The sequence below is a fragment of the Salvelinus fontinalis genome, chromosome 8 (genome assembly GCF_029448725.1).
Source record: "Salvelinus fontinalis isolate EN_2023a chromosome 8, ASM2944872v1, whole genome shotgun sequence".
NCBI lineage: Eukaryota > Metazoa > Chordata > Actinopteri > Salmoniformes > Salmonidae > Salvelinus > Salvelinus fontinalis.
The window spans coordinates 5,686,829-5,703,011 of NC_074672.1; the positions used below are offsets into that span (position 1 = coordinate 5,686,829).

The window sequence follows — 16,183 nt, forward strand, 5'->3', positions numbered from 1 at the left end:
CTAAATACTCATCATAAAACATTTATGAAAAATACACGGTGTACAGCAAATGAAAGACAAACATCTTGTGAATCCAGCCAATATTTCAGATTTTTTAAGTGTTTTACAGCGAAAACACAATATAGCATTATATTAGCTTACTACAATAGCCTACCACACAGCCGCATTCATTCAAGACACGTTAGCGATAGCGAATAAACCAGCAAAAGATATTAATTTTTTCACTAACCTTCTCAAACGACATCAGATGACAGTCCTATAACATCATATTACACAATACATATATGTTTTTTTCGAAAATGTGCATATTTAGCGGCACAAATCGTGGTTGAACAATGTGAATACGTAGTGAAAATGCACCTATTCTAATCAAATAACTAATCATAAGCTTTACTAAAAAATACATGTTGGACAGCAAATTAAAGATACACTAGTTCTTAATGCAACCGCTGTGTTAGATTTTAAAAATGAACTTTAGTAAAACTTTAGTAAGACAGCTTACGTTATAGTGATACAGCACCCAAAATCAGCGCCCAAATTACGTCTAAACATTTGACAGAAATACGAAAAAACATCATAAATCGTTCATACTATTTGATGAGCTTCCATCAGAATCTTGTACAAGTTGTCCTTTGTCCAGAATAATCGTTGCTGGGTTGTAGAATGTCGTCTTCATCTGTAGAACGCTAGCCATGCGGCACAGAAGTGTCACAAATCCCCAGAACGCATCACAGGCCAATTCGGCATTCAGGCCAATGAGTTCAATCTTGGTTTCATCAGACCAGAGAATATTGTTTCTTATGGACTGAGAGTCCTTTAGGTGCCTTTTGGCAAACTCCAAGCAGGCTGTCATGTGCCTTTTACTCAGGAGTAGCTTCCGTCTGGACACTCTACCATAAAGGCCTGATTGGTGGAGTGCTGCAGAGATGGTTGTCCTTCTGGAAGGTTCTCCCTTCTCCACAGAGGAAGTCTGTCAGTGACCATCCTGTTCTTGGTCACCTCCCTGACAAAGGCCCTTCTCCCCCGATTACTCAGTTTGGCCGGGAGGCCAGCTCTAGGAAGAGTATTGGATGGTTCCAAACTTCTTCCATTTAAGAATGATGGAGGCCACTGTGTTCTTGGGGACCTTCAATGCTGCAGACATTTTTTGGTACCCTACCCCAGATCTTTGCCTCGGCACAATCCTGTCTCGGAGCCCTACGGACAATTCCTTCGACCTCATGTTTTGGTTTTTGCTCTGACATGCACTGTCAAACTGTGGGGCCTTATATAGACAAGTGTGTGCCTTTCCAAATCATTTCCAATAAATTGAATTTACCACAGGTGGACTCCAATCAAGTTGTAGAAACATCTCAATGGTGATCAACGGAAACAGGATGCACCTGAGCTCAATTTTGAGTCTCATAGCAAAGGGTCTGAATATTTATGTAAATAAGTTTTTCTTTTATTTTTAATTGCAAAAATGTAGATTAAAAACCTGTCTTCGCTTTGCCGTTATGGGGTATTGTGTGTAAATCTATATAATCCATTTTAGAATAAGGTTGTAACGTAACAAAATGTTTTTAAAAAGTCAAGGGGTCTGAATACTTCCCGAATGCACCATGTTGTTGACATTATACAATGCATTCTGGTTGTCACGTAAGCATCTGTTAGACCAAAGATGCTATAAAAAACAAGGTGAAGGGATAGTTCACGACTGACTTATGGTGCTTTCAAAACAACTGGGAACTTGGAAAAACACGGTCAAATCATAACATCAGTGATATTCAAGTCGGAATGTCGTAGCTCTAGAAAGAGGCACGAGTTCCTGAGTTGGACTTACTAGTTGAATCGACATTTCTACCCCCCATGGACTTGAAACCCCCCCACAAATGAAATGAACCCCCCTCTCCACAAAACCCCCTAAAATGGCTTTATCCCTGTATAGCTATGGTTCAGCAAGGCAGTAGACTTCTATTTGGTGTGATGATCTTACTTGCTTTTTAATAAAGTAAAAAATGGTAAACGACTTGTCAAGTCATGTGCTCCGGTTCTTGTATACACTGTAACAAGTACTTCGGAGATTTGTAATATCCAAAAAGTGGCCAAACTAAGTTAATATTCTTCAGGCAATGGGCGCTGCCATCTTTGACTTTGTTTATTTGCATCAACAAACAAACATGGCTGCTCTTAGCTTAGCTGACACGGATCTCTTTTCTAAACAATATTACATTTCTCCCTTGTGCTCACCAGAGATGTGGTACATTGTAAACAAATCTAGCTGTTAAGTCGTTAACTTATGTGTATTTTATTGTCAGGGCAACAAGTTATTTAACTTGGTTTATGCAATGAGTTTGGGTGTGGATGTGTTCCGTGTGTTGTTTTGATGACGAAATTCGTATTTATCTTTTACAATAAAAGGTGTAATTGAGGAATAAAGTTGTGAAGAGCTTTATTTCCCATCAAAACAAAACATTGTGTCGATGCTTTTCAGACAATGCTGTTTAGACGTGTTTGTTTTATCATAGCTACGTTCTGTTGTTACTATTCCAATCGCATATTTACGATGGTACGCTGCAGGGACCAGTCAACAATGATCGCAAATGTGTGATTGTATGCGTCAAAGGGTTAATATATTCTTCCTTTTCTTCTCCAGGAGAGGGCAGTGAATAACACTGTTCCAGAGTGATTACTAAGGTAATAAACCTAATCCTTTAGCCACCTTACAGTAAATACCCAAACGTTTCCTCAGCAACACCACCATCCTGGTCCTTGGATCCCTTTGGCCAATCCCATATTTATCTCTAACCCCTAGACAGATAATAAAGGACATATGCAATTATTGCTTTAAAAGGCTGTCTCAAGATGTAAGTGGATGCACATTACAAGGGATATGTCTGGTTTGGTTTTAAAATCCACAATTTCCTCTACTCCTTATATTTACATATGCTTTTTTGTTGTCTTTGGGCTATAAATGAGAATCCAATTGGAAAGAGATGCACCACACAAAGAGATGAAATTAGATGGCAGATGTGACAAATTATCAGCAATGTGATTGGTTTACCCCAAAACGTGCCTGCCTTAACGTGTTCAGATGCATTTTGCTCGACTCCCAAGCAGTTGGCTTGTTGATCTTCTTTGTCAGGTGATCAGACGAGTTCACCTCTCTCCACTGATCCCTTTAGTCAGGTTAAGTGTCATAAAAGCTCTTGTAAGGAGCTTGGACAGAAGCCAAATAACGGCCTTGTCCTGAGATCTAGTCCATGACTTCATCACGTAAGCTATAAGAACCTGAAATTACCTAGAACAGAAGGAATGCATCAGAGATTCACCAGTCCATAATATGAACTTTCTAATTGTTTGTTGGTTTTGTTTTGGATTATGTGTGTATTGTGATTGTATTCTTAAATATTACTGCACTGTTGGTGCTAGAAATGTGAGCATTTCGCTGCACCGGTGATAACATTTGCAAGTCTGTGTACGCAACCAATAAACTTTGATTTGAACAGACTTTGAACCAAAGACACGCATGCACAGACGATCACGTTTTTGTCAATAAAAAAAAAAAAACAGCTGATGACTTCTACACATTGGTGTTTGACTTCTACACACACAACATAAAGCACTTTGAAAGTTGCTGTATGAATTATATCTTTCATTGAGTATCATGACTCCCACTCACCAATACTCACAAGCAGACACACACACTCACTCTCTCGCTCTCCTAAGAGCAGTTTGCCAACCTCCTCTGGTCCAGTCTAATTTTGAGCTCAGACACCAGTGCTGCGTTCACACTGTCAACTGGTCTGTTCCTGTTCCTCTTAGGCTTGATCTGTGCTACTGTGCCCAATACCGTCGGTACCATCCACTGTCTGTCCCCAGGCCTCCCTCCAAGGAGCAGTGGGGGAAGGGCAGGGGCATTGGGCGGTGGTGGTGGTGGTGGCCAATGTCGTCCACTCACCATGCTCACATTGTGGTTTGGAGACCAATGGTGTCCAGTCACCACATTCATGTTGTGGTTTGGAGGCAGAGGGTGTCCGCTCGCTATGTTACAGTTGCTACAGTTGACGTTGTCCCCCACCATGACCTCTGGTTCTTGGATTAGGAGTTTCTCTCCAGGGTTCGGGAACTTGAAGGTCACGGGTGGTTTGTTTCGCCTCCGGATGCGGCGGTGGGGCAGGATCCTGTTGGACTTTTTGTTGCGCATGAACATGATGGTGGAGATGGAGACTGTCACCACAACCATGAGACTAATGACACCAGCGATCATGGCTAAGATGTGCAAAGGCTTGTCTCTACTCTGCACGAAAAAGGATGCCAAAGGCCCCCTGAGTTGAGTCTGTAAAAGAGCACAGAGAGACACAGTCATGTCCATTGGACTGAAATGGGAGACTGCAAGTATACATGGGAAAATCCTAGTTGTTATTACCTTACGTGGTTCTGTGTGTGTTGCCATTTGGCTATGGAAATTTGGGACACCGAGTGTATTACAATACATTTAAACTGCCAGACCACCACAGCCAAATCCACACGTGTTAAGCTAGCTACACAGTGTGAAAACATTACACTACATTAGAATAACAAATCCCCAAATACGTCTACCAACGCTTGGTCAGTGCAAACACAATCTGTCTGCAAAACGTGGATCTGCAAAATTCTAGTCTGAGTTTGTCTGAAATGATAATTCCTGCCCCATTGACTGTTTTTTTGATTGAGACAAGATCAGAAGGATTAGATGGGGCACCCATTATTAACTGAGACCATGCAGCGTCACAATTGCAAATGAAATGTTATGAGTTTACAGTTCATCCATAACGTTTATCATGGATTTCCATTTCATTTCAAATGAGTGATCAAAATATTCTATTGTGCTCCTGTACTCTTTCACAGACACAAATCATGCGCTATGGTACAATGACCAGCCACAAATACAGGTGTCCTTCCAAGACAACATACAAACAGTAAGAGTCTTAGTGCAATGATATGGGGGGGACACCAAGACTGCTGGATGATCTCAAGGCAAGCTTTGTTTATGGCATTATACAGGCCTCCGTATAATCTTTCTGATCTTGCCCTGAGGTTGAACAACAGACTTTTTCAAAGTGTTGCAGTAAATGCGGGTGGAAATGAGGACAGTCGTTGCAATGGTGAAGGTGACAACACTAAAACAAATCCCAAACACAGCTGCGGGATGCTTCTTGAGGCTCAGGAAGTAGGAGAAAAATCTGGATTTGACCTGAAAATACAAAATTGGCATTTAGAGAAGTTTAGATAATTTCGGGAATAGTTTAGGGATGTTTCAAAGTGGAAACCTAAAAAAAACAAAAAAACAAACAGATATAGTGGGTTTGGATTTCTGTGTTCAGTTGGATTGTTCTATTGAGCAGCTTCAACTATTTGTGATCACTAGGGCCAAGAGTTTTTCCTAAGCACGTGGTCTGACCAGGAAAATCTCTATGCCCTGGTTATTACATGGTTATAGCATATAGTGAGCGTGTGAGTCGGTTTGAGCTGCGTGTGGTGTTGTGTTTCCCAGCTAGCTAGGGGGATAGCTAACTAGTGGAGATTTGATCAAACTAAAACCAATGGCTCAATGCCTCTGTCGCATTGAGTTCAACCTTTTATCTGAAAAAGACTGCATCAAAACTTATTGGGTTACTCAAGCAGTGAGCATCCCACTGGCTCACACATGAGGCTCCCAAAGATAGTATTAGTAGTATGCTTGGAATGAGGATATGTCACATACGTCGAAATGTAAACATTAGTGGAGCCACCTTATCAGTTTTGGAGGCAGCAATACTTTTGCTAGCAAAGAGTGGTGCGGTAGCTAACTAAATCAAATTTCAAGTCAAATTTATTTTATAGCCCTTCTTACATCAGCTGATATATCAAAGTGCTGTACAGAAACCCAGCCTAAAACCCCAAACAGCAAGCAATGCAGGTGTAGAAGCACTTTGGCTAGGAAAAACTCCCTAGAAAGGCCAGAACCTAGGAAGAAACCTAGAGAGGAACCAGGCAATGAGGGTTGGCCAGTCCTCTTCTGGCTGTGCCGGGTGGAGATTATAACAGAACATGGCCAAGATGTTCAAATGTTCATAAATGACCAGCATGGTCAAATAATAATAATCACAGTTGTTGTCGAGGGTACAACAAGTCAGCACCTCAGGAGTAAATGTCAGTTGGTTTTTCATAGCCGATCACTAAGTGAATTGTTTCACCCGGCAGTTAGCCAAAACTGTTAGCTAGATAGCTAAAGTATGTGTGCATAGATGTTCTGTAAGTAAGCTATTGTCACATTCCTGACCTATTTATGTTAGTTTGTTATGTGTGTTAGTTGGTCAGGACGTGAGGTTGGGTGGGCATTCTATGTTTTCTGTTTCTGTGTTGGTTTTGGGTTGCCTGGTATGGCTCTTAATTAGAGGCAGGTGTTTGGCGTTCCTCTAATTAAGAGTCATATTTAGGTAGGCGTTGTCACAGTGTTCGTGGTGGGTGATTGTCTTCCGTGTCTGTGTAATTGTTTGCACCATAAGGGACTGTTACGGTTTGTTCGGTTTGTGTAGTCTAATTGTCCTATTCGTGCGTTCTTATTGTTTTATGTAAGTTCGTCGTATAGGTCTGTCTTCACCGTTTTGTTGTTTTGTTAGTTTATACAAGTTTGTGTCTTTGTTAAATAAATATGTGTTCAAACTTCGCTGCGCCTTGGTTCCCTCAATACTCCTCCTTTTCGGTTGAAGAGGAGGAGGACCGCCGTTACAGCTATCTAGCTGTTTTAATTTACAATTTTATTGTAACGTTATCCATTTCCCATGCACTATTTTTTTTACCGAAACCACTATTATGCCCCATTCATGACTTTTGCCCTATCAAGTCGCACTGTTTCTTGACACACTGCTCGCTTAACATGGAAGCCAGCCGCACCATTGTGTCAGAGGAAACACTGTACATCTGGCGACCGAAGTAAGCCCGCCACAGGAGTCACTAGAGTGCAATGTCAAACCTCCCCTAACCGAGACGATGCTGGGACAATTGTGCGCCTCCTCATGGGTCTCCCGGTCTCGGTTGGTTGTGACACAGCCTGGGATCGAACCCGGGTCTGTAGTGACGCCTCTAGCACCTCTAGCCTTAGACCTCTGCACCACTCTGGAGGCCCATAGTGCACTACTTTTGACTAAAAGCAACTATGCACCACTTTTGACCAGAGCCACTAAAGTGTGCCAGAGACAAGTCCTAACTTGAGACTTTCGTGCAAATCTCCCATTGCATTCTAAATCTCCATTGATGCATCATCTACACACAAAAACTGAGTTACATGTGCATATTCCAAGTTTAATTTCATCCCTGTAAAATGAAATAGGTGTCATTGGAGATGTTCCCACTGTCTCTTACCGCCTCTGTGATGTCTATCTTGACCACCGTGGTGGTGCTGAAGGAGGGCGAGCCTCTGTCTTGGGCCTGGACCACCACAGACCAGGTACAGTCATTCTGTTTGGTGATGTTCTGGACGATGTCCATAGACTTGATGTAGGACTTGAGCTTGATCTCGCCCGTGTCTGCGTTGATGTCGAAGATGTTTTCCGGGTCTGTCTTCATGATGGAGTACTCAATGACATTGTTGGGCCCCTCTGCATCGTCATCTTGCGCCTGTTGGCACATTACACATAAACCAGACACACGAGATACCGTTTTTCTCAATAGTGCTGGCACATTTATGAAAATATTGTCCATTGCTCTCAAAGTAGTTTGCAAAACCATCATAACAGACTTCCACATATGTTCCTTTTGAGGCCAAAGGCAAATCTACTTCCTTTGTGTTGTGTTGAATTGAGTTGAGTTGAGTTAAATTGTGTTGTATTTAGATGTGCGTGGTTGCCATGATGCAAGCTAGGCAGAGACATAGAAATTAAATGAATAGAATGGATTGGGAATCTCTAACCCTGGAAAGATTGACGTAACACAAGCAGTCATATTCCGCTAACTCTCGGCTGACAGAAACCACAATATCAATTAGCTAATAACAATTACTATTTACAATTCATCACATCACGTGTCAGCTCCCCATTGATTGAAATAATTGAGTAAAACACTTTCTAAAAATCTAAGGTAATCCGACGATAGTAGTTTTGTTTGTTTTTTCACATCAAACAAAGATAAGAAAAAGTGACGAGGAGTTTGGTCTGTTTGCAGTATGTATGTTGAAGGGGGTTAATTTAATCGAAAGATGAGTGAACCATTCCTTCACCTCATTATGGTATCTTTGGGCTGACAGATGTTTATGTGACACCCATAATGCTTTGTCTAATGGCAACTAACATGGCGCCACACATTGCTGGCAAATAGCTTAGCATTAGCTCATCATAATCAGTACAACCTTCAAAAAAATATTTTACACACACATAGGTGTCCATTACAATCCATGCAATAATCGGAAGGTATTATTTGTCAATAGTACTTGAAAACATGTGAATAAAATTGTAAAAACATTATGCTCCATACATATGCTACAGTAGAAACGACAACACAGAAATGACAGAAAATAAGGCACTTACTTTGATAGGAACGCACACATGTCCAAAGTTATTATTTGTAAGGAAAACAACAATAAAGGCAATGTGAGGGCCAGCCAGAAAATGTGCCAGAAAACGTAAACATCTGTGCAAATGTCTGCATACTTGATCTGCAAAAACACTGGGGAAGTGTTTGGGCTCTCTTTCAAGAGAGAAGTTTGTCTGGCTCAGTAAAGCCGTCCTGTTGTGTAACGATAACATTTTGGAACAGTGAGTGCATTCTGACATTATGTGCACAAAACAACTCACTCTGGGGCGACCGTTAGAGGTATTTAGAACTCACACGTGAAAATGTTAATTTAAGGATGAAATTCACCTTCAAATGTTTTGTGCAACTGACTTAAAGTTAAGGAAACTTTAAGGGAAAAGGTAATGGGGAAATGATCTTGTTTTTTTAAACCGGGCCTAGATCCTGAGGTGGGTGAGGCATGCACGTCGCTACTTCAATCTGTGCTTCAATCAACTCAACTGATTTAAAAAAAATATATACATTCCAATGCATGAGTCACATCAGTTAGCATCATTTGAAATAACATTCTACATGACCATGTCAATCCAGCAACAGTTGATAGAACATGCAAAATTACAGTGGAAATTATTGCATCATAATACCAGGCAGCCATTGTGAATGTACCCATGACTTTACCAGTCAAATTGCCTCAGTTAGCTCTAGGACTAATGTAGATAAAAATTTCCGGTTTGGATGATTGTGTTATGCTATTGATTCTTCTGTGAATGTCTGAACATTGCATCCAAAAATAAACTGGTCACATTCAGGACATAACTTTGTAAGTATTGTGTTTGTGCAAATTGTTTCTGTGAAAAAACAGCGTCAATCGAAACTGGACATTATAAATAATATTTTGAATCACATCGGTTTGAGCTTACGCTGCAGGGACCACTATAGAATGATCACACCCGTTTATTGGTACATTTCAAAGGGTTAAGTGGAAAAAGTTAAGGGTGCCCATGAGGTCCCTAACTGTTTCGTCCAGTATGGATATCAATGTAAACAGCATTTGTGGAGGAGAATGTTGCTTTAATCTGCTCTGGTTACAAAAGGAAAAACATCAACCAGTTAGCTACTTAGCTAAACAATGGAAGGTGCACAATCCATGGGTACAAAGCTAGCTGGCTAGTTATTTATTTATAGATACTCTGTAAGCTAGCTTGACATACCTGAAAGTAATACATCAAATCAAATTGTGTTGGTCACATGGTTAGCAGGTGTTAATGCGAGTGTAGTGAAATGCTCGTGCTTCTAGTTACGACAGTGCAGTAATATCTAACAAGTACTCTAACAATTCCAGAACAACTACCTAATACACACAAATTTAAAGGGATGGAATTAGAATATGTACATACAAATATATGGATGGGCGATGACCGAGCGGCATAGGTAAGATGCAATAGATGGTATAAAATACAGTATATAATGTACATATGAGATGAGTAGTGTAAGATATACAAACATTATTAAAGTGGCATTATTAAAGTGACTAGTGATCAATTTATTAAAGTGGTCAATGCTTTTGAGTTTTTTATGTAAGCAGCAGCCTCTCTGTGATAGTGATGGCTGTCTGATGGCCTTGAAGTTGTTCAGTCTCTCGGTCCCAGCTTTGATGCACCTGTACTGACCTCGCCTTCTGGATGATAACGGGGTGAACAGGCAGTGGCTCGGGTGGTTGTTGTCTTTCATGATCTTTTTGGCCTTCCTGTGACACTGGTCCTGGAGGGCACGTAGTTTGATCCTGGTGATGCATTGTGCAGACCGCACCACCCTCTGGAGAGCCTTGTGTCTGTGGGTGGTGCAGTTCCCATACGAGGTGGTGATACAGCCCGACAGGATGCTCTCAATTGTGCATCTGTAAAGGTTTGTGAGGGTTATAGGTGACACACCAAATTTCTTCATCCTCCTGAGGTTCTTCACCACACTGTCTGTGTGGGTGGACCATTTCAGTTTGTCCATGATGTGTACGCTGAGGAACTTAAAACCTCTACTCAATAGGGGGAGCTGTTAGCACTTTTTCTTTCTGGACGTTGCCAAATTAAACTGCCCAGTACTCAATTCTTGCTCATACAATATGCATATTATTATTATTGTTGGATAGAAAACACTCTCTAGTTTCTATAGCCGTTGGAATTATGTCTCTGAGTGAAACAGAACTCCTTCTACAGCACTTTTCATGACAGGGAGTGAGATTTCAGAAATCTTGGCCCCTGTTCCCAGGTCAGTTTTAAGGTCCCTGTGAATGCTATGGGGATACAAACACTGCCTACGTCTTCCTCTAGATGTCAGTAAGTGGTGACACTTTGACTGGAGTCGATTGCGCAATCAGGGCCTGTATAAAAGACCAATGACCGGAAGTACATTTATTTTCGTCTCTGCGCCTGACGCACGATGGACGTCGGACTGGCCTCCTTCCAAGCTGTTGTTTAGCCAGTAATATATCTCCGGTCATGTTTTTACTCGTTATAGTTGTTAAAACCATCATAAGGTAGTTAATTTAAACCGTTTTATAGCAATTTATATCCGTTTAGGGCGATTTTATGGTATTTCTGTGTGACGCACTTCGAGGAGCTGGGCACTTTTCTAGTACATGGTGAACGTTAGTGGCCATTTCGACGGGACAAGAGGACATCTTTCGACCAAAAGACGATTAGACCGGAGAAAGGATTCATTGCCCAAGATTCTGATGGCAGTTCAGCTAATAGTAAGAACTATTTATGATGATAAATCGTTGTTCTGTCGAAAAATGTTAAACGCTTATGCCGCCATTTTCTTTGGGGTAGCTTCGCTTTGGCGCAACCTGTATTGAACAGTAAGGATAATTTAAAAAATGTAATTCAGCGATTGCATTAAGAACTAAATTGTCTTTCAATCGCTGTCCACCCTGTATTTTTTTGTCAAGTTTATAAATATTTATGCATTAGACTAGATCACTGTCCAATATGGCGCCCGACATTTTCTGACCAGCTTGGCTACTTTTCTCATTGTATAACCACGATTTTGGTGGCTAAATATGCACATTTTCGAACAAACTCTATATGTATGTTGTAATATGATGTTACAGGAGTGTCATCTGAAGAATTCTGAGAAGGTTAGTGAAAAAATTAATACATTTTGGTGGTGATAATGCTATCGCTCTTTTTGCCGTGAATCAATGCTGGGGTAATGTTTGCACATGTGGTATGCTAATATAACGATTTATTGTGTTTTCTCTGTAAGACACTTAGAAAATCTGAAATATTGTCTGGATTCACAGGATCTGTGTCTTTCAATTAGTGTACGCTGTGTATTTTTAAGAAATGTTTTATGATTAGTAATTAGGTAATACACGTTGCTCTCTGTATTTATTCTAGTCGAGTTGTGATGGTGGGTGCAATTGTAAACTATGATTTCTACCTGAAATATGCACATTTTTCTAACAAAACCTATCCTATACAATAAATATGTCATCAGACTGTCATCTGATGAGGTTTTTTCTTGGTTAGTGGCTATCAATATCTTTATTTGGCCGAATTGGTGATAGCTACTGGTGGAGAGAAAAAATGGTGGACAAAGAAAAATGGTGTCTTTTGCTAACGTGGTTAGCTAATAGATTTACATATTGTGTCTTCCCTGTAAAACATTTTACAAATCAGAAATGATTGCTGGATTCACAAGAAGTGGATCTTTCATCTGGTATCTTGGACTTGTGATTGAATGATATTTAGATGCTACTATTTACTTGTGACGCTATGCTAGCTATGCTATTCAGCTTTTTTACTGGTGGGGGAGGTGGGGGGTGCTCCCGGATCCGGGTTTCTGAGGCGGTAGAAGTTAAAACTTTCCACCTTCTCCACTGCTGTCCTGTGGATGGGGGGTGCTCCCTCTGCTGTTTCCTGAAGTCCACGATCATCTCCTTTGTTTTGTCGACGTTGAGTGAGAGTTTGTTTTCCTGACACCACACTCCGAGTGCCCTCACCTCCTCCCTGTAGGTTATCTCGTCTTTGTTGGTAATCAAGCCCACTACTGTTGTGTCGTCTGCAAACTTGATGATTGAGTTGGAGGCGTGCATGGCCACGCAGTCATGGGTGAACAGGGAGTACAGGAGGGGGCTGAGCATGCATCCTTGTGGGTCCCCAGTGTTGAGGATCAGCAAAGTGGAGATGTTGTTTCCTACCTTCACCACCTAGGGCGGCCCGTCAGAAAGTCCAGGACCCAATTGCACAGGGTGGGGTTGAGACCCAGGGCCTCAAGCTTAACCTCTTTCAGCTAGGGGGCAAAAATTTTATGTTTGGAAAAATAACGTTCCCAAGGTAAACGGACTATTTCTCAGGCTCAGATATTAGAATATGCATATAATTGACAGATTGGGATAGAAAACACTCTAAAGTGTCCAAAACGGTCAAAATATTGTCTGTGAATATAACAGAACGGATTTTGCAGGCGAAAACTGAGGAAATCCAACCCGGAAGTGCATTTTATTTGGAAAAATCCCTGTTCCATTGCCTGCCTTTCCTTCATTTAAAGGGATATCAACCAGATTCCTTTTCCTATGGCTTCCTCAGGGTGTGAACAGTCTTTAGATATAGTTTCAAGCTTTTATTCTGAAAAATGAGCGAGATTTATCAAAAAGCTTCAGTGGATAGCTGAATGTCCTTCAATTAGTTAATGCAAGCGAAAGTTGTAGCTTGACATTTTCTTTATTGCTTTTATTGAATAGTTTACCGTCCGTTTGAAATATTATTGATTATTTATGTTAAAAACAACCTGAGGATTGATTCTAAAAAACGTTTGACATGTTTCTACGAACTTTACGGATACTATTTGGAATTTATTGTGTAACTGGGAGTCTCGTGAGATCAAACATCCGAAGATCATCAAAGGTAAGCGATTCATTTTATTGCTTTTCTGACTTTCGTGACCAATCTACATTGCTGCTAGCTGTTCGTAATGTTTTGTCTAGTGATCGATAAACTCACAAACGCTTGGATTGCTTTCGCTGTAAAGCATATTTTCAAAATCTGACACGATAGGTGGATTAACAACAATTAAGCTGTGTTTTGGTATATTTCACTTGTGATTTCATGAAAGTAAATATTTTTTGTATTTTGGGGGGAATTTGGCGCTCTGCAATTCAGCGGTTGTTTACAAAAATTATCCCGTTAAAGGGATCCGAGCGCCAAGAGGTTTAACTTCTTCTGGCTGCAAGCCCAAGGCCGGCCATAATATGGCAACAGCCACTTCAAGTGCAGGGCGTGAAATTCGAAATATATTTTTTAGAAATATTTAACTTTCACACATTAACAAGTCCAATGCAGCAAATGAAAGGTACACATCTTGTGAATCCAGTCAACATGTCTGATTTTTAAAATGTTTTACAGCGAAAACAGCACGTATATTTATGTTAGCTCACCACCAAATACAAAAAAGGACAGACATTTTTCACAGCACAGGTAGCATGCACAAAGTCAACCTAACTAACCAAGAACCAACCAAACTAAGCAACAAACAACTTCATCAGATGACAGTCTTATAACATGTTATTCAATAAATCTATGTTTTGTTCGAGAAATGTGCATATTTCAGGTATAAATCATAGTTTACATTGCAGCTACAATCAGAAATTGCACCAAAAGCAGCCAGAATAATTACAGACACCAACGTCAAATACCTAAATACTCATCATAAAACATTTCTGAAAAATACATAGTGTACAGCAAATGAAAGACAGGCATCTTGTGATTCCAGCCAATATTTCTGATTTCTTAAGTGTTTTACAGCGAAAACACAGTATAGCGTTATATTAGCTTACCACAATAGCCAGAAACACAAGCCATTTCCCAGTAGCAAAGGTTAGCGATCGTAACAAACCAGCAAAAGATATATAATTTTTGACTAACCTTGATAAGCTTCATCAGATGACAGTCCTATAACATCAGGTTATACATACACTTATGTTTTGTTCGAAAATGTGCATATTTAGAGCTGAAATCAGTGGTTATACATTGTGCTAACGTAGCATATTTTTCCCACAACGTCCGGATATTTTTCTGACACTTTTTCTGACACACATATTCTGACCAAATAGCTATTCATAAACATAACTAAAAAATACATGTTGTATAGGAAATGATAGATACACTAGTTCTTAATGCAATCGCCGTGTTAGAATTCTAAAAATAACTTCATTACGACATACAGCTTCGGTATAGATAGAGAGTACCCAAAACCTGGGCGCCAACGACTAGTTCACATGAACGACAGATATATGAAATAGCATCATAAAATGTTTCCTACTTTTGCTGATCTTTCATCAGAATGTTGGACAAGGGGTCCTTTGTCCAGAACAATCGTTGTTTGGATTTAGAACGGCCTTTTTCCCTCTCGATTTAGCAAGCACACTAGCCAAGTGGCACGAATCTCTCCATGTCAACAAACGGAAGAGAACGGAACACGGCAAAACTCCCGAAAAAATTTCAATAATCTGATTAAACTATATTGAAAAAACATACTTTACGATGATATGGTCACATGTATCAAATAAAATCAAAGCCAGAGATAGTAGTCGCCTATAACGACAGCTTTTCATAAGGCAATCCCCAGTTCCTTCTCGCGCCTTCCTGAAAAAAGGAAATGGGTGACACGTCATTCCAAGAGGATTTATTCCACTTCAGACCAAGATAAACACTCCATTTCTTCTCTCACTGCCTCTTGACATCCAGGGGAAGGTGTATGACGTGCATGTATACTAATACGTATCATGCCCATTTATAGGCAGGACCTAGGACAGAGCCTTGATTTCAGACTTTCCACTTCCTGGTCAGGAGGTTTGTGCCAAATGAGTTCTGTTTTACGCACAGATATAATTCAAACGGTTTTAGAAACTAGAGAGTGTTTTCTATCCAATAGTAATAATAATATGCATATTGTACGAGCAAGAATTGAGTACGAGGCCGTTTGAAATGGGCACCTTTTATCTGGCTACTCAATACTGCCCCTGCAGCCCAAACAGGTTAATGCAATCGCCGTGTTAGAATTCTAAAAATAACTTCATTACGACATCCAGCTTAGGTAGAGCGAGAGAGTACCCTAAAGCTGGGCTCAAACGACTAGCACAACATGTTCGACAGATATATGAAATAGCATCATAAAATGGGTCCTACTTTTGCTGATCTTTCATCAGAATGTTGTACAAGGGGTCCTTTGTCGGGAACAATCGTTGTTTGGATTTAGAACGGCCTTTTTCCCTCTCGATTTAGCAAGCACACTTGCCAAGTGGCGCGAATCTCTCCATGTCAACAAACGGAAGAGAACGGAACACGGCAAAACTCCCGAAAAAATTTCAATAATCTGATTAAACTATATTGAAAAAACATACTTTACGATGATATTGTCACATGTATCAAATAAAATCAAAGCCGGAGATATTAGTCGTCCATAACGGCAGCTTATCAGAAGGCAAATCCAGGTCCCTGCTCGCGCTCTCCAGAAAACAGGAAACTGGTGACACGTCATGCCAAGAGCTATGATTCGAGTCCAGATCAAGTTACACACTCCATTTCTTCTCTCACTCCTTGTCGACATCTAGTGGAAGACGTATGAAGTGCATCTAAACGAATAAATATCAAGGACTTTAATAAGCAGCCCCTAG

At 40.5% G+C, this 16,183-nt stretch overlaps 1 protein-coding gene across 1 annotated transcript in view; it reads right to left on the bottom strand.

Annotated features, from left to right (window-relative positions):
* Positions 1–1,887: 1,887 nt before the first annotated feature.
* LOC129860421 (cadherin-related family member 1-like) overlaps positions 1,888–16,183 on the bottom strand; it is a 95,301-nt gene continuing 81,005 nt past the window's right edge. The window contains exons 16-17 of the mRNA XM_055930809.1: positions 7,366–7,620; positions 1,888–4,318 (exon numbers count right to left, since the gene is read on the bottom strand). Of these exons, the coding sequence (XP_055786784.1) occupies positions 3,704–4,318; positions 7,366–7,620 (870 nt within the window). The 3' untranslated portion in view covers positions 1,888–3,703. The remainder of the gene's footprint in view (positions 4,319–7,365; positions 7,621–16,183) is intronic.